The sequence below is a fragment of the Sturnira hondurensis genome, unplaced genomic scaffold (genome assembly GCF_014824575.4).
Source record: "Sturnira hondurensis isolate 20B ecotype Veracruz unplaced genomic scaffold, ASM1482457v3 Scaffold0006496, whole genome shotgun sequence".
NCBI classification, from domain to species: Eukaryota; Metazoa; Chordata; class Mammalia; order Chiroptera; family Phyllostomidae; genus Sturnira; species Sturnira hondurensis.
This window is the reverse complement of record NW_028079127.1, coordinates 13,293,003-13,319,121: the sequence shown is the minus strand read 5'-3', so window position 1 is coordinate 13,319,121 and position 26,119 is coordinate 13,293,003. Positions and strand designations below refer to the sequence as shown.

Genomic DNA, 26,119 nt, shown 5'->3' with positions numbered 1-26,119 from the left:
TTGCTCCCCTTGGTGGGGGGCTCCCAACGGAAGTCGTCTGTGCAGAAGAGAATGGAGTGTGTTTTTCAAACACAGTGGTTCTTGGTTAAATCTCCAGTTTCTTAGATTCACATGTGGATGTAGAGGTTACCTTGCTTGAAATGAAGTGACTCCACCAGGGAGTGTGGGCGTCTCTCCCGGCAGGCAGGACTTGGGGGAGGGGGCTGCCCTGGAGGAGCCTGGGGGGCTCGTCTGGCCCGACCTGGGGGCTGCCTCCAGCTCTGTGCTCGGGGGCTTTGTCTTCAGCTCCCAAGCCGCTGCCCTTGCAGCTTAACAGCCTTTGTGTTTGGGAGTCCACCTGAGTGGAAGGCAGGTGTTAAAAACATTCTTGACACTTTTGCACAGCTGTGGTTTACGTTAAAGTTGAATTTCTGGAGTTTTATTCCGAAGACCGAGGCATAGTGATGGAGCTTTCGTAAGCTGTTCGCTCCCGGCTCCCTCTAGCCGTGAGAAGTTGCTTTCTGATTCCTGTCGTTTGAGCACGTTGGGACAGCCCGCTGTGTGACACCTCGCTCGTGTTCTACTCAGCACCTTGCAGGGTGACAGTCACCTGCCATAGGCACTCTGCTGGCTCCTCTTGCCTCAGGGCGGCAGGGAGGCCCCGCGGGGAAACGGGCCTCTCTCTGGTCTGAAGAAGCGCTTGTCCCACTGAAGGCTCCGAGGCGCCGGGAGGAGGACTGAGGACCTTTGTGGGGCTCGTTCAGTCCCCCAGGGCTAGAGCTCAGGCAGGGCGGCTGCAGACGGGGGGTGGGGGGGGGCGGCCAGCCATTGGTGCAGGCCCCTCTCGCTGCTGCCGAGCGGGGGTCTTCATGTCGCGCTCTCTGGGACCCCTTTCTCTGTCACAGCTGTTGAGCATCGCTAGGTGAGGGCGGGTCTGGGGCGGGAGGGTGATGGGCTGTGCCCACGCAGCCCGGGAGTGGCGCGGGGTGGCGCACCTCCGGCTGCGCTCTGCCGATACTGGGGCCGTCTGGGGCGCCGCGGCCGGGAGCTCCGGCTCCGCAGCCCATGCCCCTCGCCTGACTCGGTGGCAGCAGTGGGGGCTCCAGTGCGACTTCCTTCCAATGGGTCTTCCTGTACTTGCTCGTCGACGCTGGCGAGGCTGGTTCAGCTTGTTCAGGGGAGGACGGGCGGTGTGTGGTGCGACCGTGCGATGCACTCCTGCCCTCCTGGTTACTGTGTGCGTGCCGGGGGCCGCGGTGACTTCACCTTGTTTCTGGTGTAGATACTGCAGTCCCTCTCGGCGCCAACGAAAGGCTTAGAGCAGCAGGCAAACCACAACCAGCAGGCCCACGCGGGTGCCGGCACGCTGCTGTTCAGCCCAGCGAAGGGGCCGCCGGAGCCGCATCCGCCACCGCAGACGCCGCAGCACCCTGTCCTGCACCTGCCACAGCAGCAGGTCTTGCAGATCCCGCCGCCGCCCCACCCGTTCCAGCAGCCGCCGCCGCCACCACACCCGTTCCCGCAGGCGCAGCCGCACCCCTTCCCGCAGCCGCGGCCACAGCAGCTCCAGCCCCTGCAGCAGCAGCAGGCCCTGCAGCAGCAGTTGCACCAGCTGCAGCAGCAACAGCTGGCCCAGTTGCAGCAGCAGCAGCTGCAGCGCCTGCACCAGCAGCAGCAGCAGCAGCTGCAGGCGCACTCCGCCCAGCACCTGAGCCAGACGCCGCAGGCGCTGCAGCCCCAGGCCCCGCCCCCGCCGCCCCTGCCCCAGGCCCCGCCCCCGCCGCCGCCCCCGCAGCAGCTGTTCGGACACGACCCTGCAGTGGAGAGTTAGTAGTGGGTTTCCCCTTCCTTCTTCTCTAAAGCCTGCCCTTACTTAAATGCCTGGAGCGCGTTTGAGGGGGGTGAGGACTTACGTAAAAGTAACCGGTGCAGAATGGGGCTGTGAGGGTGGAGCGGGCGCCGTCTCCGGTGCCTGGGCCGTCAGACCATCTCCGGCCGAGCCCGCTCCTGTGCGGCCGCGGCCAGTGCGCGGGGCGGCGGTGCGCGGCCTGCTGCCCGAGCTCCCAGTGAGCTGGCGGGAGGGTTTCGGGGTCTGCATGGATATTCATGGGCTTGAATCTCCTTTCCTGTGCGATTCCAGTCCCGGAGGAGGGCTTCCTGCTGGGGTGCGTGTTTGCCATCGCGGATTACCCGGAGCAGATGTCCGACAAGCAGCTGCTAGCCACCTGGAAAAGGGTGAGGCTGTGCGTCCGAGGGTGCGGTTGGGTTTCCTCCCTGTCCCGGGTGCCCACCGAGGGGCGGCCGCTCGGCTGCCTCACTGAGACGCCAGAGCGGCATTCCGAGTGCACGCTGGGCTTGGTCGTCAGCCTCTTCTGTGGCCTTGGCCAGTGACTTTCCTAGGCTTCCGCCTGCTCGGATGTGTGGAATTAGGTTGGGCTTATCGGCGGGGCTCCTTCGACCGTGGCACCCTGAGGGGCACAGATTGCCCGGGTGCAGCCAGGCTGTGGGGGTGAGGTCAGGGGCTCGGTGGCATAGCACAGGGACTGCTGACCTCTGCATGTTCAGCCGCCTCCGTCCCTGCAGAGGCGAGTGCTCAAGGGTCAGGAAGCCCAGACGGTGGCCCCGTGGGGACCGTGAGTCTGCGGGCTCGGTGCGGCCTGTCGGTTCGCCCATTCGCTCGGTGGCCCTTAGAGAAAAGAAGATTTTGTAAATGCCACTCTTGCAACGGCACAGATCAGAGCGGAGTCGGAAAGCTTCAGAGTGAGTGGGAGTGGGCTCCGGGCGGCTGCCTGTGGAGCTGCTTCCCTGTGGGCTCCGGGCGGCAGGTGGGCCCTGCGGTGCCCCAGGTCGGCGGCGGGGCCTGGGGACTCGGGCGGAGCGGCAGGACAGAAGACGGGGGCAGGCGGGGAAGCAGCTGCAGTGGCAGACGGGAGGCGGTCGTGGGTCACTGTCCTTGTGCGTGTCCCGGGGGCTGGGAACTGGCTTTTCTGTCACGCGCCTTGTCCCGCTGTGGGAGTCGCTGTGATGAAAGTCAGGAGTTTCAGAAGTGGCCGTCGGGGCAGAGCTGGTGTGCGGGCAGCCTGGTTTCTCCGGCATCAGTGAGGGCCTCGGCTTGTGCACAGCTTTGCAGTTTCCCGGCAGATGCTTGGTGCCTGGTGCCCACCAGAGTGGGGGACAGGACCCCCAAGCTGGGTCTAGTTTCACACACACTCCTGGTGCACACCAACACTCTGACTTGCTGCCCCCCCTTTAGAATAATGGCCGTTAACGGGCAGTTCTGCCCCCTGGGGCTGCTGGCCGTGTCTGGGGGCATCTCCAGTCGTCCCAGTTGGGGAAGGCTGTTGGCACCCACCCAGTGAGGGGCCGGGGGCCGCTGGCCCTGCGGTGCGAGGGACAGCCCCAAGCGCAGAGGCCGCCCGTCCAGAGTGTGTCCTGACTGCCAGACCGAGACGTCCATTCAGCGAGCGGTGGCCTGTCTGCCCCTCCCTCCCTCTGGACACCGCTGTCTGCTCACAGGGCTCGCGGGGAGCGTCCATAGAGACGCTTCCTGTGTGTCTTCCTGCTTGGGGGGACCAGCTGTGCAGAGGCAGGGCGGGCTCCGCGGGAGGCCATGCGCCGTGGGGTGACCGCCGAGCCGGCCGAGGGCTCGCTGCTGACCGCCCCCTGTGCCGTGTGCAGATCATCCAGGCGCATGGCGGCACCGTGGACCCTGCCTTCTCCAGCCGCTGCACGCACCTGCTCTGCGAGAGCCAAGTCAGCGGGGCATTCGCGCAGGTGAGTCGCGCTGCCATGGCTGGGGAGGACAGGTGCGCCCCAGAGGGCGATGTGCACGGGCCGAGGGCAGGGTGGTGATCGATGGAGCAGGAGAAAGGCAGATTCCGGGGGTGCTCTGTCTGCAGGGCCCAACGGGGCACACGCTGTCCCCACTTGTCCTCCTTCTCCACCGGGTGCACTGACTCAGAGCCGAGCCCACATTGTCATGCACCTGAGAGGTGGCCCCCAAGGGCCTCTGAAGGAGCGGGCCCACATGGGGTCCTCGGGGGGGGCTAGTCTGGGCACCCAGGGTGCGCTGTGTGCGGTCCTCAGTCCCTACTCCCGGGACGTCCCTTTGCAGGTCGTGATGAGGCGTCTCGCCTGTGTCCTGGGGGCAGGCTCTGGCTCCTGCTCGACGGGGCACTGCCAGTGTGGTGCTGATGGCGACCCGCCATGCCAGTGCCGTCCCGTGGTGAACGGAGCGCTTCAGTCCCCCCGTGGTGCTGCAGCCGGGCCACCTCCCGAGGCCGGGTGCCCAGACAAGCCCTGTTGTGTGTCCGCAGGCCCTCAGGGAGCGGAAGCGCTGTGTGACCGCACACTGGCTGAACTCCGTCCTCAAGAAGAAGCAGCTGCTGCCCCCCCACCGCGCCCTGCACTTCCCGGTGGCCTTCCCCCCTGGGGGCCGGCCGTGCGCCCAGCACGTAAGGCCAGCATCTGGCGTCGGCACGCGGGCCTGCCTGGCGGGGTGGTGTGCCTGGCGTGTCGGCGTCTCTGACGCTGCCTGAGGGTCTGAGACGAACGGGGGCCCCAGGCTCGGCCGCCACTCTGTGCCCTTCCCCGCTTCATGGGCCAGGACCACGAGCGGAGGGCTGACGGACGCCCACACGCCCTGCGCCCTCCCTAGTGGGCAGAGTGAACGTGCGCGCGTGTGCCGGGTGCAGCCAGGGGGCACGAGTGCCGGGCGAGCCGGGCTTTACCGCCACTGTTCCTCCTCCCAGATCATCTCCGTGACCGGGTTTGTCGATGGTGACAGGGACGACCTGAAGCTGATGGCCTACCTGGCCGGGGCCAAGTACACCGGCTACCTGTGCCGCAGCAACACGGTCCTCATCTGCAGAGAGTAAGTGTGGCTGCGAGGCGCCTCCCCTGGGGCCTGGGCGGTGCCGGGCCTCCAACATGTCCGCCGCTGCTGGCAGGTCGCAGGTGTCATGGAGGGGCAGTCTCTTAGCAGAATGGCAGTGACGTGGGTGATGGCGTTCGTGCGTGTCCATGAGGCACAGGAAGGGGGTTGGGGAAGGAGTGACACGCACATCACTGTCACTGGGCCGTGGGAAGGAGGTGGGACCAGGAGGGGACATCACACGACCTGGCCTGAGCCTTGGCGTGACACCCGCCGACTGCCAGGGCTCCCCCTCCGCTTTACAGAGGTATTCCTGCCATTTCCGATAGGAGCACGTGTGTTCATATGTGTTTGTGTGTTCACCGGCTCAGTGGGGGAGGGGAAGACGTGTGGGGATGGCAGGACTGCTGACGCCTGCTCGCTGTGCTCTCTCCACTGGGAAGGCCGGCCGGTTTGAAGTACGAAAAAGCCAAAGAGTGGAGGATCCCGTGCGTGAACGCGCAGTGGCTCGGGGACATCCTGCTGGGACACTTCGAGGCGCTGCGCCAGACCCAGTACAGCCGCTACACGGCCTTCAACCTGCCCGACCCGTTCGCCCCCACCCCGCACCTCGTGCTGAACCTGCTGGGTGAGCGGCGCCGCCCCCTCCGTGGCTGGCAGCCCCCCGTCATTCCCCCCTCCCGCTGGGCCAGGGCCTTCCGCAGCGGCGTGGAGACGGCGGGGCCCCCCCCCTGAAGCGGCCCCCTTCCCCTCATGGAGTGGGACCCCTGTCCTTGCTGTGTCACCTCCACTCTCAGGGTGACCGGTGCTGCGCAGGTGGCCGTCTGTGCTCGCTGTCCGGGGGAGGGCCTGTGCCTACCACACACACCACGGGCCCTGACTTGGGAGCCTGCTGAGCCGGACGGCCCTCGGAAAGTGGCCGTCCAAGCCCTGGGAAGGAGCCTGAGACTCACTGTCCCCAGCGGTGTTGACCCTGAGGGCACTTGCTCTCTCTGCTTCTGGCCGTCCTCTGCCCCGTGCCTACAGCCCTGGCGTGTCTGGGCGTGGCGCCGGGTGGGCAGCGTGCCGTGGTCCTGGGCGTTAGCCCCGCTCATGACCGACCGTCTCTCGGTGGCCAGGCCTGTTCCCAGAGTGGGTGACGCGCCACCGCCGCCCTGCTCCTCAGTGTGGCCGAGCACAGGACACGTGGCTGGCTGGACGCACGTGCCTCCGGGGGAACAGCCTGCTCCTCAGGCCCCTGGTCGGGAAGGCGCTCTGTACCTCAGTGATGGTCCCCACATTTGTCCTCACGGCGCTGTCACGGGGCCCCTGTGTTTAGGGTGACGAGCCCTGAAAAACCCCGCTCTTCTAGAAGGCTCTTCGGTGTGAACAGTGCCTCGTTGTAAGAATGAGGCGTCTCTCTTCCAGATGCCTGGAGAGTCCCGCTGAAGGTGTCCCCAGAGCTGCTGATGGTAGGTCTGGCCGTCCTGGCTGCCCTGTGTCCTAAAAATGTGCGGGCGTGTCTGCTGTCGCACGTAGGGGACTCGCGGTGTGTGTCAGTCGGAGCCCCGGGTCCCTGCCTCGTCGCAAACACGCCCCCGGTTCTGGTGCTCCCCGGTTCCGGTGACGTTGAGGAGACTCAGGCTGTGGGTGGGGAGACCAGTGAGACGAAGAGACAGTTGTCTCAAATAGTAAACAAAGAAAGTGTCCTTTTGGAAGAAGGCAGGGGCCAACCTTAGGCTGAGTGTGCGGGCACCACTGCAGGGACAGGGTCTCCTTCCCCTGTCTGTCAGCACCGTTTGGGCTCAGCGGACCTGGCAGAGATGCTGCCGGTGTGACTGTCGAGCCAGGTCCACGGGCCCTGGGCGGCGCCTGGTTGGGTCAGGAGGGTGTTGTGGTGTTTTTAGGGGGTGTGATTGTGTTGAGTGTGTTTCCTAAGTTCTAAGTGGCGGTGCAGGAAGAAGGACACGGAGTGAAATCCAGAAAGTTCTGAAAAGCCCTGGGAGGCCACAGGGCTCGGTGACCGGGGAGGCGGGCCAGGGGGGCCCCCGAGATTCTGGGCGTGTTGCCTGCTGCTCCCGGTGAGCGGCATCCCCACTGCATTTGCGCAGGCGCCAGTCGTGAGTGGGGAACGTCCCGTGTGAGGGGTGCTGGGCTCGCTGGGTGCGGGTCTCTCGGGCGAGAGATGATGTAAATGATGTTTCGATTCCAGGGTGTGAGGCCGTCCCCCAGGCTGAAGCAGAGCGAAGGGACCAGTATCCAGCCCTGCTCCAAGAGAGCCCGGTAGGCGCTCGCCCTCGCGTCCAGGCTGCTCGCTGGGCGGCGGTGGGGACGGCCCTGGCGCTGTCCTGGGGTTGGGTGTGGAAGGGCCTGCTTGCTGCTGCACAGCCTCGCTGTGGCGCCTCTCACTCTACTGAGGCGGTGAACGCGCCGGCTTTCTCTTTCCTTCTTAGGAAGAAGAAACCCCATTAGACTCTTGTTCTTTAGGCAGCACCGTACCAGGGTGTGGTGGCAGCCCAGCCCTGGGAACCCCAGAAGGTGCCGGCCTGGGGTGGGGCGGGGCCGGGACAGGCGCACCCGGCCGCAGGGCTGGCCTGGGCGGCACTCGGCACTGCGCCCCGAGTGCAGGAAGCTGCCCCCTTTAGACCTGCTCTTGGGCTGGCCCAGCTGCTTGGCGTCACGGTCCCCAGTGCCTTTGTCGTTTCTGTCCCGGCTCCTCAGCACCACCCCCCCGCATGACTCCCGAGCCACACGGCCCAAGATCCGTTGAGTTCTGTAGTGAAGCCAGAAGTACAGGATTGCAGTGAACACGTGTTACCGAAACACCACAGACTTAAGGTTGCTTTTACCCAGGCTGTCCCAGTGAAACATAAGCTAAAACTTAGATGGATGTGAAAAACGTAAGGAAATGAAAAGACCGCGGTTGGATTGCGAGTGTGTCCCTGAGTCACAGCTGGTCTGTGCTCCCGGAGTCAGGGGGCCGGGCCACAGGGGCCCCCACGCTCCGGCAGCCGCACGGAGGGGTGGGCCGGACAGCAGCGGGCTGGGCCTAACCCGAATGTTTGCCTTCTCTTTAAAGCCAATTTTTTTAAAAAGCCAATTAAAAGTTTTTAAACAAGATCTTACTTATTTCTAGACAGAGAAAGGGAAGGGAGAAAGAGGGAGAGAAACCTCAGTGTGTGGTTGCCTTTCTTGTGCCCCTACTAGGACCTGGCCCGAAACCCAGGCGTGTGCCCTGACTGGGGATCGAACTGGTGACCCTCTGGTTCGCGGGCCGGCACTGAATCTACTGAGCGACACCAGCCAGGGCCTCAAAGACCTTTTAAAGTGGACAATGACTGTGCTGTGTTCTCCGTGTTTATTCCGCAGGATTGAAGACATACCACCGCCCACGAAGAAGCTGGCCCCGGAGCTGACACCCTTGGTGCTGTTCACGGGCTTCGAGCCTGCCCAGGCCCAGCAGTACATCAAGGTGACCGGCCTGGCGGGGGCCTCCGGCGTGTCTGCATGCTAACCCGGGGCTTGTCCTGGTGCCGATGGTGGGGGCGGGCCCAGCAACAGAGCCAGCGGCCCCCCACCCGCTCTGGGCCCTTCCACGGCCTGTTACCCACCTCCTGGGCTGTGGCCGTGGGTGCCGGGGAGCAGACTGCTGCCGTTGGTGTGGGCGAGGCTGCGAGGGTCTGCTGCACAGACGTCCCCCGGCTTGGGACCACAGGCCCCCGAGGGTAGTCTCCTTGGTCGGGAGGTCGCATGGGAGCTGTGTGTGTTCCTGCAGAATTTCAGACGTACCGTTTGAAGTAGCAGCACCAGGGACGTGGGGCTGCGGTTTGGCCCGGGTTTTGGTGGGGGGTGGGGGACAGGCCAGTGTCCGTTGTTCTTGTGTCCGGTGCTCATACGTCTCACTTTCTGTTTTTACTCTTTTTATTGATGTTCGAATTTGTTGTCTCCATTTTCCCCCCACCACTCCCCCCTGCCCCGTCCAGGGTCCCTCATTCATGCTCATTTGTGTCCCTGCCCCTTTCTCCCGTGATTCCCTCCCCGCTCCGGTCACCGTCGGTGTGTTGTCCATTTCAGCGTCTCTGGCTCCCCTTTGCCAGTTTGTTTTGTTAATCAGGTTCCCCTTATAGGTGAGAGCATGCGCTTCACATTTAAGAAAAACAGTTATAAATGCTACTACTACAAATGTACTATAATTTCATTATTTTCAACTTTTAAATTCAGATCAGTTGTGACCATCTTTTCTGTTTGTGTCTTGTCAGTTTTCCTACTGTCATTTTTAAAAACAGATGGCCCTGGCCAGTGTGGTCAGTGGGTTGAGTACCAGCCTGTGAACCGAAAGGTTGCCAGTTCGAGCCCCAGTCGGGCACTGGCCTGGGCCGTGGTTAGGGCTTGTGCAAGGGGTAACCGGTCAGCGTGCCCCTCCCTATCTTTCTCCCTCTCCCTCTCTAAAAATAAATGAACAAAAGTCTTAGGAAAATAAGAGGAGGGACGGAGGTTCGGCGTGCCTCAGGAGTCCCCATCTCAGCCTCCCCGTGCTGGCCCGTCCCACAGGCCCGGGGCTGTGTGGCTGGTGGCCGAGGGGGGTTCGTGCCTGCTCTTCATTTCTGTGACCCCGGTGGCAGAAACGGGCCTTGCACACTCTGCCCGTCCCTCGCCCCCGGCAGAGGTGCGGGTGGGTTTGACTGTCTCTTCTCCTCTGGCCGAGGACCATTTTCCCCCCGCGTCCCGGCTCAGGGGCTGAGGGCCCCACGGTGCAGCCCTTACCCGAGTCTCTTCTGCCTCCGGCCTCCAGAAGCTCTACATCCTCGGCGGTGACGTCGCCGAGTCTGTGCCCAAGTGCACGCACCTCATCGCCAGCAAGGTCACGCGCACGGTCAAGTTCCTGACGGCCGTCTCGGTGGTGAAGCACATCGTGACCCCTGAGTGGCTGGACGAGAGCTTCCGGTGCCAGAAGTTCATCGGTGAGTGGGCGGCGCCTAGGGCTGGCCGCGGTCAGCGTTCTGTCCGAGTCCCCTCCAGTTGCACCCTGCAGACGGCTGGCCCCGTTTTTGCTCAGGGCTGCTCTCTGCTCCTCGAGAGGACCCCCACCCCCTGCAGAGCATCAGGCCCCGCCCACCCCGGAAATTCTCACTTCAGGTCCTCACTTCTGTGTGGTGGGCCCTTTTTTAACCCGTTTAAAAAAACTTTTTCTGTTCTTAGACATTCTTGGCTCCTCCCACCTTATGCCCCTGTGACTGGGCGGAGTGGTGTCTCTGGTCACCATTAAACTCCAGCATTGCCTCGGGGCGCGCTTGCCGTCACCCAGGACCAGTGCACCGGCCCGAGAGCTGGGGGTGGGGGTTCACGTTTGGAAGGCACTGTGTTACCGCTGTGGGAGGTGGGGTCTGGGCAGACAGGGTGCCCCCCATGCCCTGAGTTCATGTCACCTGGCCGTCCCCAGTTTGCTGGTCCTGAGTCTAGGTCCTTCCCTGTTCGGGGCGTCTGGCGAGGGTGCCCCCAGAGGGGAGCCCTGTGCGAGGCTGTGTCGTTACGTATGTACACACTCACACACACAAAGGATGCATAGGGACGTGTTTCTACGATGAAGGTGTCTCTTGACCTTGAACCTGGCTCTTTATTTAAGTGTTGTGACAGCTCTGGAAACCAGTTGATTAAAAATTCTCAGGAATCTTCAAACTGGGCTACAGCTGTCCTTACAAAGGGCCACGTGCTTTCATGTTCCTAGAAGGAACATGCCTTTGGTAAACAGGCATTTCATTCGTGGACAATTAGCTGATGGAGTCGAAGGTCCCTGAGGTCTCCGTGGCTATGGCCTGGACCTCCCAGGATGAGCTGGTGGCTTAGAGCCCGTCCCTCCAGGGCTGGGCTCTCCCCCCAGGAGGGATGGAGGGCGTGAGCAGGGGCGGTGCTGGGCCGGCTGCCCCCAGGTGCAGTGTGGACCTGGGAGGAGGGGTGTGCCTGTGGGTCGGCCCCGCCCTGAGAGCTGCCCGTCCCGACCCCAGACGAGCAGAGCTACCTCCTCCGAGACGCAGAGGCCGAGGTGCTGTTCTCCTTCAGCCTGGAGGAGTCCTTGAAGAGGGCGCATGTCTCCCCGCTGTTCAAGGTAACGGGGACAGGCCTGCCCCACGGGGAGGATTACCTGCAGGTGGTCCCCCTCCAGGGCGCGCCCAGGGTGCCATCAGACTGGCGTCTGGAGGGTGGATAGCAAGTGGGGGAAAGGGACCCACTGGGGAGAGGCCTGGTGCGGGCTGGTGGGTGGGGGCTGCCTGGTGAGAGACAGTGCCGTGGGCTCCCCCGTTGTCGGCGAGGCTGCTCTGCGGCCCGGACGGCGGCGGCGACATCGTGTGCCAGTGCTGACCGAGCGTGTGCCGGGATGATCTCAACTGCTGATTTCCGAGTATGTGTTAGATGGGGTCCTGAGGACAGCCCGGACGCGTCTGTGTCATGGTGGCCGAGTGAGTCAGCGAAGGGCGTCTGGTGTCCGCGTCTGTTGAGAGGCCGCTGAGGGATCCGAAGGGATGGGTGGCAGTGGGTCACAGTGCATCCTACCTGAGACCCTCGGGTCTGTCCAGGTGCTTGGGTTTTCCCGTGGGTGGTTTAAAGCAGCGTGGAGTCTTTTAGTGCCCCCAGGAGCACGGTGACAGAAAAGTAAATTTTAAGAAATGTGTTTTACAGCTCTTTTTCCCCGACTTTGTTCCCCTCCACATGCATCCCCCCCCCACCAACATTCCCCCACCGTAGTTCACGTCCATGGGTTGTACATTTGAGTTCTTTGGCTTCTCCATTTCCTATGCTATTTTTCTTTTAGATTTTATTTATTCATTTTTAGAGAGAAGGGAAGGGGAGGGAGAAAACCAGGGAGCAAAACACTGATGTGTGGTTGCCTCCCATGCAGCCCCTACTGGGGACCTGGCCCACAACCCAGGCCTGTGCCCTGACTAGGAATGGAACCCACGGCCCTTGGGTCCCAGGCTGGCACTCAGTCCAATGAGCCACCCCAGCCAGGTCTCCTACACTATTCTTACCTTCCCCCTGTCTGTTTTCTACCCACCCTTTATGCTTCTTAGTCCCTGTACCTTCCCCCCACTCTCCCCTCCTCCTTCCCGACGATGACCCTCCATGGGGTCTCCGTTTCTGTTCCTGTTCTGGGTGTTTGCTTGGTTTGTTATTTGCACTGAGTTATTGGTGTGAGTTTGTTGCCATTTTACTCATCATAGTGTTTGGTCTTGTATTTCTTAGATGAGTCCCTTTAACATTTCATATAATAAGGGCTTGGTGATGATGAACTCTGAAACTCCCTTGTCTGAGAAGCGCTTTATCTGCCCTTCCGTTCTAAAGGAAAGCTTTGCCCTCGCCTTTCATGACTTCCTTCAGATACTTCTTTCCAGCCCCTTCTCGCCTGGAAGGTCTCTTGAGAAATCAGCTGACAGTCTGATGGGAACCCCTCTGTGGGGTAACCCTCTGCTTTTCTCTTGCTGCTTTCAACATCCTCTCTTTAACTTTTTTTTTCAAAAAATTTATTTACTTATTTATCTATCTATCTTGAGAAGGGAAGGAGAGAGGGAGAGAAATATCAATGTACGGGTTGCCTCTTGTGAGTCCCCTGCTGGGAACTGGCCTGCAACCCAGGCGTGTGCCCTGACTGGGAATCGAACCGCAATGGTGTGGTTCACAGGCCCTCGCTCAATCCACTGAGCTACACCAGCCAGGGCTCTCTTTAACTTTTGACATTTTAATTATTATGTGTCTTGGTGTGGTCCTCTTTGGGTTCAACTTGTTTAGGACTCTGGACTTACGTGTCTATTTCCTACACCATATTAGGGAAGTTTTCTTTCATTATTGTTTCAAATGAGTTTTGAATTTCTTGCTCTTCCTCTTCTCCTTCTGGCAGCCCTATGATTCAAATGTTGGTATGTTTGGTGATTTCCCAGAGAGTCCTTATACTATCCTTGTTTTTTTTTTTTTTAATACTTTTTTCTTCCTGCTGTTCTGACTCAACGCTTTTTCCTTCCTTGCGTCCTAAATCGTTGATTTGAATCCCGGCTTCATCCCCTCCACCGTCGGCGCCCTGGGGGTTTGTCTGTCTCACTTCATGTAACCTTGGTTTCTGCCTGGGTCGTTTCGTGGGGTTGCAGGACCCCGTGAGTTCTCTGCGCATCCTGACGGCCAGTGCTTTCAACTCCGCATCTGATAGGTTGCTTGTCTCCGTTTCGTTTAGTTGTTCCTGGGGTATGGTCCTCTTCTTTCAGGTGGGCCATGTTTCCTTGTCTCCTCATTCTGGCAGCCTCCCTGTGTGTTTCTGTGTGTTCCGTGGGGCCGCTTTCTCTCCCTGTCTTGGTGCCTCTGAGAAGTTGTGTGGGGCGGAGTCGGGGCGGAGTCAGGGCGGAGCTGGGGCGGGGCTGGGGCGGGGCAACCTGCTTTACCGCTCTGTGGGGGGCGGGGCTCGGAGAGGGGGCAGTGCCCTTGCCCTGTTTTCAGTCACCTCGCTGTGTCCCCGAACGTGACTGGCGCCCTCTGGCTGTCGTGCTGGTGCTGGACCCCAGAGCGGGTGGGTCTGCTAAGTCCTTCCATGCGGAGTTTCCTGAAAACCGGGCAGTTTCTTCTGCAGCCCCAACCCCCACAGGTTTTTACAGTGAGAACCTACAGGGGCTTATCTTCCTGGTGCTGGAGCCCTGAGCAGAGACCCTGGCGGGGACGTCTGGCCTGGGCTCCCTCCCTCCCGAGGCGTCCCCCACCCCAGGCCACCACACGTGGATGTGGTACTGTGTGTCCCCCACGTCTCTGTGTGACACTGTATCTCCACCCCTCCTGCCCGTCTGGGTGGACATGGCTTCTTCGAATCTTTGGTTGTCAGCTTTCTGTTCTGCGGTATTTTCTGACGGTTCTGGGTGTGGTTTTGAGGTATAGTTGTAAATTTTTTGTCGTGCGAGGAGGTGAAGGGTGTTTACCTATACCTCCATCTTGGCCGGAAGTTCAGGAAGGTCATTTTCAGAAAAATAAGTAGGTCTTCACCATCAGAGTCGTTTCCTGCTGTGAGCCCCAGTAAGATGTGGAACGCACGCGGGGAGGAGGGCGGGACCTCGTCACTTCCTTTCACAGGACATCGTGGGGGTTGTGATGCGCATTAGAATTTTACAGAAATTGAGACAAACACTTGTCCTTCTTGCTTCGGTCACAGAGAGCATTGTGTGAGGCAGGGCTGGGCGTTCCCGGCCCCCTGTCCGGCGTGGGTCAGCTGGCCTCAGTGTGCAGGGACCATACGGGGCTCCTCGGGGCCCTGCCGCAGGGCCCGGGCCCTGAAGGTCAAAGTCCTCCGACCACGTCGGGCCTCCATTTCTGCTTTTAGGCGAAATACTTCTACATCACGCCTGGGATCTGCCCGAGCCTGTCTACGATGAAAGCCATCGTGGAATGTGCGGGGGGGAAGGTGCTGTCCAAGCCGCCGTCCTTCCGGAAGCTGCTGGAACACAAGCAGAACAAGGTGGGCCCGGCGGACTCGCCCGTCCCCTGGCGCCGCGGGGCGTGGCGCTGTGCGGGGGCCAACTCGCGCCTCTCTCCCCGCAGAGCCTGTCGGAGATCGTGCTGATCTCCTGCGAGAACGACCTGCACCTGTGCCGAGAGTACTTCGCGCGGGGCATCGGTACCGCTGCGGGAGTGGGCGCCGGGTTCGGGGGGCGGGGGGGTGCGGGCCGCGGCGGGGGACCGGGGGGTGGGGGTGGGGCGCGTGCTCACCACGCTGCTCATGGGGCTTCTGTCCGCCGCTGCTTCCAGACGTGCACAATGCGGAGTTTGTCCTCACGGGGGTGCTCACGCAGACGCTGGACTACGAGTCATATCCTTTGGTGGGGGCCGGGCGCAGGGGCTGCCCGGGAAGGGGGGGCCGTGACCAGAGGCCCTGGGAGCCTGCAGGGGGGTCTTGTCTTTACCCAGCGTGGGCTCCGCCTTTCCAGGCCTCTCCTCCCGCTCACACGTGTGTGGGGCTCCTCTCTGGGTGGGGGCAAGAATTGCTTAACACTGATCCGGTGGTCTGTGGGGGGGTCATGTGGGGCCCGGGGGTGTGGGGAGCGGGGCTGGTGCACGTGGGCAGGTGGGGGGTGCCGCAGACCCCGGGGTTGGGAGGAGGGCAGGGCGCAGGGTGCGGAGTTGGAGCCCTCCCATGCTGTCACTGCCCTGCCCCTTCTTGGGACGTTGTCTTCCTCAGCGAGCCCACGTACAAGTTCAACTGACGTCACCGGCTGTGCCGTGGGCTGACTCCCCGCCCACCCTGGTTCTCCAGCTGTATCCGGAGGGACAGCACGAACAGCAGGGGACACGCATGAGGACCTGTGCTGCATCTTTTGGGATGCGTGATTTTACTGAGGAGTGTAAATTATGTTTGTACTAAGTGGCTTCTAAGAGTCCGCATCAGGTTTTATGATGTCTTTGCCGGGTGTTTAAATGTTTTCACAGACTCTGGGTGTGGACTGTGTAAATAAGACTTACTCTCTCTAAATTATGAATTTGAAATTGAGATGTTTTGTACTTTCTTTGTATTCCTTATATGCTTTCCTTTTATACTGATGTCCTGCCCACGTTTTAAATAAATGCTTTTGGACTTAGAATGATCTAGTGACTGTTTCCGAAGTGACCTCTGGCGCTCAGCGCCCTCCAGTGGGGTGGTACGGGAATGCCCAGGTGGAGGGGCCACTGGGCCTGGCCGGCCCGGAGAGAGGCCCCATCTCCCCGGCCAGCCACCCGGGGGGGGGCTGGTAGGCTCGTCGTGCTGGCCCTTTACACACTCAGACCCACATGCACACACTCAAACGCTTACACACAGACAACCCTGCCACATGATCTCTTTTCCCCCAAATATATTTGAACTTGGGACGGACTCTGTGCTATATAAAGAGCAAAATCACTATTGGAGTCTGGCCCCAATGACGACAGAGTGGGAGACCTCAGGGCGGGGCTGGCACAACCGCGGCGAAGCTGCCAAGGCCTGATGCGGCTGTGGTGTCACTTGTTCTGACAGCTCATGAAAGCGGGGACTCCGTGAGGCCGGGGGGACGAAGCAGCCTGTTGGGACCGACAGACAGCTCGAGGTTCGAGGCACGGAGAGGGTCAGTGGCAGCCCACATCCCCAGAGATGATTACCAAACCCAGGGACACACGCGCAGGTGCCAGCGCTGCTCCAGGAACAGCCCGGCGAGAATCCGCGGCGACAGGCCCCCTGGAGGACACGGGTAGTTGGCCCCGGGGCAGACTGCGGGTGATGCGGGATAGATTCCGGCGAGGACCAGTGGCTCGGGACCAGCGACACCTGGTGGAGGGCCCCGCCACTGCAGGAGGCTGCGGGGTCCTGGGCCCCCGGAAACCCCTTTCTTAGTGTGCCCCTTCGTTCGGAGGAAGTTTGCCTCATGTTGACACCACCGGTGTTTTCTTTCCACACTGACGAGTTGGTGGGGGGGGTGGTGTGGGGTCCGGTGTCCTGCTGGAGGCTGTCCTGGGCCTCGCTGCCCTGAGGACGCGAGGCCAGGGCCTGCCTTTGGTATTCCCCATCGCCCCCAACCCCGCAGTGTTCTCTGGGACGCTCGGCAGTCACCAGCTGGGCCTGGACGTGGAAACCAGGCCCTGGTGAGAAAAGCAGAGAGCTCCCCAACAGGATTGGAGACGTTGCCTCAGTTCTCTGTGCCTCAGTGTCCTAGTCCCGCCTGGGCCTGTGACAAGGCCTGGTCACCTACAGCCACTACACTGTGAGGGCCATGAGCAGCTCAGCCTCTGTCCCCACTGTCCCCCACCCTACGCCCGGACCAGCCAGGAATCTCTCAGCCCGATGCTGCCACCTGCCGGCCGGCCGGCTTGCCCTGGTCCCTGGGCCCAGCCTGAACTCATCGCCCCTGATTGGCTTCTTGCCGCAGCTTATTGAGGTCAAAGCCCCGCCCACCCCTATGGAGAGTGGTCCTCGAGAGTTTATCTGAGCCAAAGGGACCGCCTGCTGGGGGAGCGAGACCTCAGATGCCCTGGAGAGTGACAGGCAGTTCCCCTTACGTGTCTGAGAGTGAGGAGGGACCGTCGGGAAGATTCCAGGCAGGGATGGGACCTCAGCAGAGGTCCAGGTTCCGGTACCGGTCCGGGTCCTGCCCTCTCCCGAGGGTGGGCTTGCCTCGGAGGGGCGATAACTGCTGGCCCCTGGAAGGAGTGTGAGCCTGGAGATGGACCGGGGGGTGGACTCGGCTGGCTAAGGGCAAAGCTAAGCCTTTAGCTGACCTTGCAGGGCTGAGAATCAGGCCACCTTCGAGGTTACTTCCCCTCCATCCACAAACTCCGTCCCCCAGACCCGAGAGGAGGGACCTGCTGGCTGAGACCCGTGCTGGGCATCCATCCCGCCCTGGAGGCGGCTCTGAGCCTTCAGACTTCTGACCCCCGTTCTGTGTCCCCCTCTGCCTGCCCATCCCTGGAACTCTGTCCTCGGTAGCTACAGTGTCACCTGTCCTGGAGCCCGTCGGTCCCGCCAGTCAGCCTGCAGGGCTCTGGTCGGGGCTGAGCAGACCCCAGCGCTTGTCCTCTGCTGCCTTCTGCTGCCCTCTGCCGCCCTGTGCTGCCCTCTGCCGCCCTGTGCTGCCCTCTGCTGCCCTGTGCTGCCCTCTGTTGCCTTCTGTTGGTGGCGCAAAGAGCAGCAGGGGAAGCTTCGGGCCGGATTCCGAGGAGCCTCCCGCCCCCTCCCGCCGGAGCCCCTGCACTGGGTGGGAGCTGCTCAGGGTCCCGCTTCACTTCCAGGGGCCGCGCCGTGCAGCCGCCCCGCCCCGCGCCAGGTCGCGGGACAAGCTGGACGGAGAGTGACTCCAGGAACGGCCGGTGGGCAGCGAGGTCGCTTCCCGAGCCCCTTCTCAGCTGGTGCGGCGCTTTTCATTCCCTGCAGTGAAACCGGAAAGCAGAAGGACCCCAAGCAGCAGGAGGGGCGCCTGTGGGCGTGAAGTGGCCCTAGGAAACGTCCGGCTCTCTAAGACCCGGGGCCATGGGCGTGCGTTGTGCAAGGCCTTACAGCCGCGACCCCCCAGGGCTGGGTGGGGACGGTGAGAAAGGGCCAATGACGCCCCAGCTGGTGTGGCTCAGCCTGCGGAGCAAAGGGTCACCAGTTCAATTCCCAGTCAAGGCACATGCCTGGGCGGCAGGCCCCCAGGAGGGGGCGCTTGAGAGGCAACCACACACTGATGTTTCTCTCTCTTCCTCCCTTCTCCTTTCTCTAAAAAGAAATAAACATTTTAATAACAGACTTAGCAAGTGAATAAGTTATAAGACTGCCTTTGTTATTTATATTGTACCTCATTCTAGAGAAAACCAAAGGCAACTTACAAATACACATGAAACAGAACAGGCATAAATTACAATTAAAGAAGGGAATAGGAAAATAAGGGTAAGACTATTGACATGGAGGTAGTTTATTAGGCTAAAAAATATGTTGGATGAAACTAAAAGCGAATCTTAAAGAACTCGCTCCTCAGCGAGGGTGCATGTCTGCCTTCCACCTTTCCACCAGCCACTTCAAAAGAAACAAACCCAATTAGCCCTGGCTGGTGTGGCTCAGTGGATTGAGCACAGGCTGCGAACCACAGAGCCGCTGGTTCGATTCCCAGTCAGGGCACGTGCCTGGGCTGCCAGCCAGGTCCCCAGTAGGGGGCGTTGGAGAAGCAACACCACATGGATGTTTCTCTCCCTCTCTTTCCCTCTCCCTTCCCAACTCTCTGGAAATAAACAAACAAAATTTTAAGAAAAAAAATAAAATATAAGAAAAAAAATAAAATAAAAGACCAGTGACTGCAGAGCAGAGGGGAGGCCGCTGCGGGCCTCAGGAGCCTGGCAGGCCTGGCGGGGGGGTTCAGATCCAGTGATCTGATGCTGAGTGTCTCTCCGGATCCACATTGGGCAGCCCTTTGTGATTCGGCTAAAAGTAACAGCCTTCACCTGCGCGAGTGAACGCCTGACAGACAGGAGACACTGCCTGGGGCCAGGGGACAGCTGGGCACGCCCGGCACTGGCCTGGCCCCAGGTTGAGGTCCCTGGGGGAGCCACAGATGTAGCTCCGCTTTTGGGGTAGGAGCTTTTACTCTAGCAGGAAACCCCAGGCCCGAGGACCCAGTCCTGGGGGATGCGTGGGGATGGAGGCTGCCCGGACAGGGGCCTGCCCTCTGTGTCAGAGGCTCAGGTGGTTCAGCTCCCGAACTCGGCCACACCTGCCCCCTTCTCCTCCCCCTCCTCCTGCAGGCCTGCTCCGGGGCAGAGGCTCCGCCTTCGGTGGGTGGGGGCCCTGGTCGAGACTGTGGAGCCGAACCCGGGGCCTCTGGGGCCTCTGGGCCTCCGAGTCTCCGGCCAAAGAAAGCTGTTAATGGTGTTTTCTTGGATTCCTGGCCAGATGCTGGCGGAAGCCCAGCTCGGTGGGCAACCCCTCCTTCGAGCAAGTGAGTACGCCGTCAGCGAGCGAGCATTCTGACTCTGGGGAGGCAGACGCGCCCCTCCCAGTGGTGATTTAGAAACCGCTGCCTGCTGACGTCATGAATTTGGGCCACGGGTGGGCCCAAGTCCCTGCCCCTCAGTGAGTCTGCCAGGGCTCTGTGTGCGACCCGACCAGAGAGAGTCACTGTTAAAACGCTGTCTCCCCTTGGCCACGATGGCCCCACGCGGCCACCGCAGTGGGAAGCCCAGGCGTCTCTGCTCCGTCAGGGGTCTAGTGAAGGGAGAGGCCCTTTGCTGCAGGGCCGCCCTTCGGAGAACGTCTTCCCCACGATGCCTGGGGCTCACGGCCCCATGGGAGGCCGAGCGTAGAGCTTCTGCGGACCTGGCCGCCCCACGTGTCTGCCGCCCAGACGCGCAGGAGTCCCTCTCTCCTGAGCCCCTGGGCACCCAGGGTCCGCCCTGCTGCTGGGCACAGTTCGGGCTGCAGGCCCCCTGGAGGGCTCACCGACTGACGCTGGGACCCAGCCCCCTGCCGCCCACCCCCAGCCGCACCTGTCTCTGCCTCCCAGGCCGCAGGGGCCTGCCTCCACCTGCCCCCGTCTCGCCTTCTCTCCTGGCCCCTGGCAGAAGACCCCCCCCACTCCCTTCCACCCAGAACAAATCAACTGGCAGAACCCAAACCAAACCTATTATTCCAAGCGTGGGGGTTCACTCCCCCCAGTCACCAGACACACGTGGACTCTGTCCAGGGCCCAGTTACAGCCTTGCTCGGGGCAGGGCTCAGCGGGGCCGGTTTCTGCATCTTCCTGTCCCTTCTGTTCCCTGGTGGGCATGGTGTGGACCACACGCTGCATCACGGGCTGTAGGGGGTCACTGTGCTGGTCGTGTGCCGATGGGCGGTGCTATTCCGGCGGGGCGCTGACAACGGCGGGACAGGCCAGCTCTCGGTGGACGCAACAGTTGTTACTGTTACTAATAACAGTATCGGCCCCCCTGGTGCCCGGCCTTCGGCCCACACAGACAGACGCCCGGTTGTCGAGAATGCCCAGCTCCTTGCAGGCAGTCCAAGGGGTCGGGGAGGGGCAGGGTCCGGGGAGCCAGGCCAGGGCCTGCTGCTGGCGTCTGGTGAGGGGGCGGGCGCTGTAGGTGCTCTGCGCGGGGCCACGCCCCCCAAAGAACAGCTTGGCCAGGTATCAGAGAGAGAATGTGTGCGTGTGTGCATGTGGATGTAAGTAGGCGTGTGTTGTGTGTGTAAATGTGTGCATGTGTGCACACGAGTGTGTGAGTGAATGTGTAAATGTGTGCATGCATGTGAAGGTGGAGCAGGTGGGGGGGGCATGTGCGAGGTGGGGAGGGTGGTCCCACGTGGCAGGATGGTGTTGGGGGGGCGGCTGTCGGGAGACAGGTTTGCCACAGTAAATCGGGTCTGCAGGTTGCAGGCGTCACCAGTCCTGTTAAATAGTTTGGACCTTGGTTGGCGGGAACACGATGCCTCTGAGGACAGCGGGCGCTGGCAGTTCTCTCGTCCCGTAGAGCGTGACCTGCGCGGCGTTTGGGTGCCCAGGACGCTGGGGCGGAGGTTGTGGCAGAGACTGTGGCCACCGCAGCAGAGTGGACCTGCTTGGGGAGCGTGCTGAGGGGGGCAGGCCCCTGTGTACGTGCTTGGAAGTGCCGCTCCCCTCTCCCCCCTCTCCCCAGGGGCCTGGATGCATGGTGGGAAACAGTCACGCAGGATTCTGCAGGTTTGGGGCCTAGCCTACGCCTTAGGGCCCCTTCTGGGGCTGTGGGGGGGCTCAGCATGGCTCGCCCCGAGTGCAAGTGCGTGGGTGCACACCCCTGCGCGTCATTGCCCGGGCCTCAGGGTCCAAGGCATGCTATGGATTCGGGCCCTGCTGTCCCCACGTCACTGGCGGCAGTCCCCCCACACCGGGAGTCAGTGTGTCAGCTGAGTCCACAAGGGATGGGACACACCTAAAGCTTGTCCTTGGTTCAGAATCTAGACTCCGACCTCCCTTCCCAGCAAGCCGGGCTTCCTCTGGGCCAGGCTGGGTGGGGGGGCCCCATGCTGGGGATGGGGAGACCCCAGGGGGACAGTCCAGACCTGAGAGGCCCAGGCTTCGGAGCTCAGTGTGAGACCAAACACAGCAAGGCTGAAGGGAGGGGCGCCAGGCAGTGGCTGCCCTTCTGTGTGACTCTGGGTGACCCCTCGCCTCTCTGGGCTTTAGATCCCCAATCCGTGAGGGGGGTGGGGTGGGCAGGAGGGCACAGACTTCAGATGGTGAATGGCTGCCTGGAGCTCATGGTTTGCAAAAGGGAGCCCGGCCTCCTGGGGCCAGTGCCCGGGGCCGCCCCCTCGACCCTGCTTATGGTCTCAGTGACAACAGGTGCTAGGCCCCGGTGGGGGCAGGGCCCATTTTCCCCCAGAGCAGGGACACCTGTCCTCACCCTAGAGCCCTCCCAATGGAAACCACACCTGGCTTTGCCAGTCCTGTCCCGGCTGGACTGGCACCGTGGGTGCCTCCGCCCATGTCAGCACCCTGTGGGCTCTTGAGATTTCCCGCTGCCCTGTGTGCTCCCAGGGCACCGCGCTGGGAAGAAGAGAGCTCCCCGAGTGGTAAAATAATGTTTTATTCCGTGGACGCACAAATGCACCGCCCGCACCACGTCCCCATGTCCCTCCCGCCACTGGGTCTCCTGGCACGAGCTGGCAGTCCGTCAGACCTACGTCAGGCGGCGTGCGGTTGGCTGAGGCCACTGATTCGGCGAAAGCATGACCACGTCACCTTGTGGCCCACAGGTCTGCACGTTGACGCTTTCCATAAACGGTGATGTGTCACCCTAAAGAAACCCTTGGACATCTTCCGATGGAACCAGCGGGCTCTCAGCGATGACGCCCAAACCCCCAAATCCTGAAGTGACATGGACGTGTCTTCTCTGCCGACAAGTGTCCCCACCCCTCTGCCCCGGGGGAGGGGGGGCGGAAGCTGGAGAAGTCAGGACCGACGTTTGGGCAGAGAACGAGCTTCAGGGGAACAATGGTGGTGAGTGACAGGTTTCAAACGGGCATGTGTAGAGAGTGCAGGCCAGCCGGGGTCGGCATGCAAGTGACAGGGAACAGGGACCGCAGGAGGGGCCGGGGACACAGCGTGGCATCCGGCGCACATGCCAGTCTTTATGTACAACGGCAAAACGAAACACGCGCAGCCTGAGCGTGGAACGTCTGCTCGAGGGTGTCTCACGGCGTCCCCGGCGGCTCCACACGGTGCGTGTGTGGGCGGTCACCAAGTGTCCCCAGGGCGGAGGACGATGCCCAGGAATGCCTACACTCTCCTCAGGGTTCCCATCCCCCGAGCTCTCATGACGAACCTGGGGTGGTGTCCACACCCTGTCTTTTTCTGTATTTTTTTAAAAAACCAAATGTCATCGGGACAGACTCGACAACTTCCCGGGGAGGAGAAGGACAGGCCTAGGGCGTCGTCAGCAAATGGACGGTGAGAATCTAAGCGAACCCTACTGCCACTGGGTCAGGGAGAGAGATCTTTTATTTATGCACTGTGAGTGAGTAAGACTGGTTTTAGTGAGTAAGACTGGATGCCTTTCCCCTCCTCTGGGTTTTGAAATGTCTCTGCAAAGTCTAGAGCCGACCTTGAGGAGTGAGCAGTTAGTTACTTCTGGCCTGTTTCTTCTTAAAAACAGGTGGCAAGCTGACCGGCCGATGGGAGAAAGCAACGCGAGACGGAGGATGGTGGGCGAACGAACAGACAGACCAACCCGGCACAGAAAAACGACCCCAGGACCGCAGACAGCGTCAGGTAAAAACCATAGAAAAATACGGATTAATTCCATCAGGTTAACCATTAGCGTCGCTACAGTGAGACTGGGCGTGCAGCCCCGTAAAACGTGGGGTGTCCTGGCACGGAAAGGAGCAAGCCGACCTAGGAAGGGCTGATAGGATTGTGCTCTCGTGGTTTCCACGGCGTGGTTACACCAGACAGGATGCAGCGCCGCCTGCAGGGGGCGCGGTGCTCGCGCTCGGGCCGACGTCCTCTGGTGGGGGGCGGGCAGGGGACGGGCAGCTGCGGGATGCACCTGTCGCTCTGAGGCCAGCAGGAGGCTGTGACCTGGCCCCAGGCTCCCTGGAAGCCCGTGGGAGGGAGGAGGCACCTCCACCCGGGAAGGAGCTGGTTTCTGAAGCAAAACGGCCTTCAGGGCCCGAGACACACATGCTAGGAATCGGGAACACCCCCCGCCCCCCACCCCAGCGCGGGTGGGGGGTTGGGCGGGAGAGGGGGGCGGGGTGCCCAGCCCCACACTGGTCCAGGGAGAGCCACTGCGCTCGGGGCGGCCGGCGGCGCTCAGTCCTCCTCCTCCTCCTTGGCTGTGGCTGGGGGCACTTTGTCCTGAACCCTGAAGCACTCCACGAAGAAGTTGACGATGGTGCGGTGCAGGTGCTGCCTGAGGGGGGCGCTGTGGAAGTAATGGCTTTCGTCCGGGTAGATCTGCAAGGAAGGTGAGACGTGAGGGGCCGCGGGCCCTCCCCGTGGGAGAGCGGGGTGCAAGGCTGGGCGCTGCGCAGGCCCCACGAAACCTATGAGGTGAGTTTTGCCGCGCGGTTCCAGGGCCTTCGCCTCCGGATGGTCAGCTGGGAGCAGGGGCACATTGGCTTTGACTAAGCCAGAAGACGCTCGGCTCAACACACTTTGAATCTGCAAGATGGACATGCGCACGGGGACCCGAGCCTGCAGGGGTTGCGGCGCCCTCGAGAGTGGCCAGAATCCTGCGCGCTCTCTCTCTAATCCTCAGGAGCCTGGGCAACGTCCCGCTTCCCCGGGGTGCCTCCCACCTTGGCATCCTGGCTGACCACTCACTCCTGGGGTGGCCATGGACCGGTAAGTTTCCGGTTGTGTCCAGTGGAGATGGTCGCCATAATAGAATCTAGCTCGTAATGTTGGGTGGGACTTAGACACCACCATCCCCGGGAAGCACTCACTCAGAACAAGGGCTGGAAGCCTAGGGAGCGCTAAAAACCCTGGCAGCTAATTCTTGTCTGGTCGCGTGTAATGACTCCACCCCTACGCTAGGGGCGCTGCGCCACGTCCACAGCCAGCCAGGTTCAAAGCCAAGTCTAAGGGACCTGAAAGCCCGCCCTCTTGGCAAGGTATCAGGCTGCCTCCTGCGTTTTGAATTGTTTTCCTCTTATGTCTCTGAAGGGGTGGCATTCACTTTATTTTGCAGTATTTATTCATGAGGCCGTGGAGCTATTATTATATGTATGTTAAACTTTGACTAGTACAAGAGCAGTATATGCGAAAGAAAAGAAAAATAGAAAAACAGTAGGAAGCACGTCTCTTCTGGCCCTGAGGCCCCAGTCCCCTGTGTCCTAAACTGGGGGCTGACCGCTGCTACAAAGCCACTGAGTCTGTGCCAAGGTGTTCCTTGCGTCCGCAGGTGGGACGTACAGTGCTCAGCTCCTTGCTGAGGTAGCAACAGCCCCTACCTAGGGGAGGCTGGCCCACCTGCCGTGACTACATCCTGCCTGTATGACACCATGGCAGCTGTCGGGTCCACTGTGCCCTGAACGTTTCAGAAGAAGCTCACCTGCCACATGGACCAAGCCCTTCCTTCCCTGGCCATCCACACCTGAGCAGGACATGGCCCCGGCTGGCCCAGCCCACAGGTGACCCTCCGCAGGACTGGGGGCAGGCAGAGGTCAGTGCCTGGGCTCCCGGAGAGACAGGGCACTGAGGGAATCTCTCATTTATCGATCCCTGGGCCCCCAAAAGGCATCGGGGTCATACCTGTTTGAGCAAAGGAACCAGCCACCAGGGAGGAGGTGGAAGGCGTTTCCAGAAGCAGCACGGAGCCTTGCTGGAAAGAGCCTGGACTTGGGTGGTGAGTCAGAGCTCAAGGGTAATGAGGAGGCTGAGAGTTTGGGTCTGGGGCAGGGGCGGGTGGCGGGCATGGGTGGGGGGGTCTCTGTCCACTGCTCAGCCACAGCTGGTGCTGGGGCCCTGGCTGGTGCTGGTGACCTCGTGCTGCTGCCCAGGGGGTCACTGGTCCAGCTAATGCTGTCTCATCAATGCTGGGACTGCAGCCCCACCTACACAGGCCCGGGCCATCACGGCCTCACGGTTGGGTGGTGTGGCTGCCAGCTGCCTTGCTCAGTGCAAGGGGGGGTGGGAGGGGGCAGGGGAGGCCCCACGGGGTTTAAACTCCGCCTGAGTGCAGGATGGAACTGTCACAATGACTTGTAAAACGAGCCCCTGCTGATTTGTCTATCGGGTGCACCGGCCTGCGGCCCACAGGCACACCCAGGCGCGTTGGCAGCAGAGGAGCCGTCCCGAACACGGCCCGGCCCCTCCGGCCCCTCGCCAAGCGTGCAGGTGTGTGCGTGCCTACCTGCAGGCTGTAATTAGCCTTTCCCTTGATAAGCTGTGTGATGAGCTCTGCCGTGTGCTGGAAGTGGATTTTCTCTGTTGGGAGAAAACAAGAAAGAGGCAGGTGTTTGTCCACACCCAGAGCGCCATTGGGGTGTGGCCTTCACCGGGTCCCCAGGGAGTGACCGTCCTCCACCCTCACCATCAGCGGTCGCGTGGATGATCAGAAACTGCTGTCCTTCCAGCTGGGACACCCGATGGCCCACCTTGGTCATCTGCACAGGTGGGGACAAGAGGACAGAGTTAGCAGCATTGCTGCAGGGAGGGGGTGGTGGGCGTACAGAGACCCCTGAGAATGAAGGGTGGGGTCTTGGAGTGAGACTGCCAGAGAACCCGGGCTTTCTGTCCACCAAGAAATGCCCAGCCTACCCAGAAGCCTCTGCTCTCCTCCCACAAACCCCTCTGATGAAGAGGAGGGGGC

At 61.5% G+C, this 26,119-nt stretch overlaps 2 protein-coding genes across 2 annotated transcripts in view; one reads left to right on the top strand and one right to left on the bottom strand.

Moving 5' to 3' along the window:
- Positions 1–15,432, top strand: part of PAXIP1 (PAX interacting protein 1) — a 30,374-nt gene extending 14,942 nt beyond the window's left edge. The window contains exons 7-21 of the mRNA XM_037049496.1: positions 1,262–1,805; positions 2,120–2,214; positions 3,658–3,753; positions 4,296–4,433; positions 4,731–4,852; positions 5,296–5,480; positions 6,260–6,303; positions 7,044–7,114; positions 8,201–8,303; positions 9,624–9,792; positions 10,834–10,934; positions 14,178–14,312; positions 14,396–14,471; positions 14,603–14,663; positions 15,042–15,432. Coding sequence (XP_036905391.1) covers positions 1,262–1,805; positions 2,120–2,214; positions 3,658–3,753; positions 4,296–4,433; positions 4,731–4,852; positions 5,296–5,480; positions 6,260–6,303; positions 7,044–7,114; positions 8,201–8,303; positions 9,624–9,792; positions 10,834–10,934; positions 14,178–14,312; positions 14,396–14,471; positions 14,603–14,663; positions 15,042–15,057 — 1,956 coding nt within the window. The 3' untranslated portion in view covers positions 15,058–15,432. The remainder of the gene's footprint in view (positions 1–1,261; positions 1,806–2,119; positions 2,215–3,657; positions 3,754–4,295; positions 4,434–4,730; positions 4,853–5,295; positions 5,481–6,259; positions 6,304–7,043; positions 7,115–8,200; positions 8,304–9,623; positions 9,793–10,833; positions 10,935–14,177; positions 14,313–14,395; positions 14,472–14,602; positions 14,664–15,041) is intronic.
- Positions 15,433–21,863: 6,431 nt separating this feature from the next.
- Positions 21,864–26,119, bottom strand: part of DPP6 (dipeptidyl peptidase like 6) — a 190,076-nt gene continuing 185,820 nt past the window's right edge. Inside the window, exons 24-26 of the mRNA XM_037049919.1 lie at positions 25,841–25,913; positions 25,661–25,734; positions 21,864–23,760 (exon numbers count right to left, since the gene is read on the bottom strand). Coding sequence (XP_036905814.1) covers positions 23,617–23,760; positions 25,661–25,734; positions 25,841–25,913 — 291 coding nt within the window. The 3' untranslated portion in view covers positions 21,864–23,616. The remainder of the gene's footprint in view (positions 23,761–25,660; positions 25,735–25,840; positions 25,914–26,119) is intronic.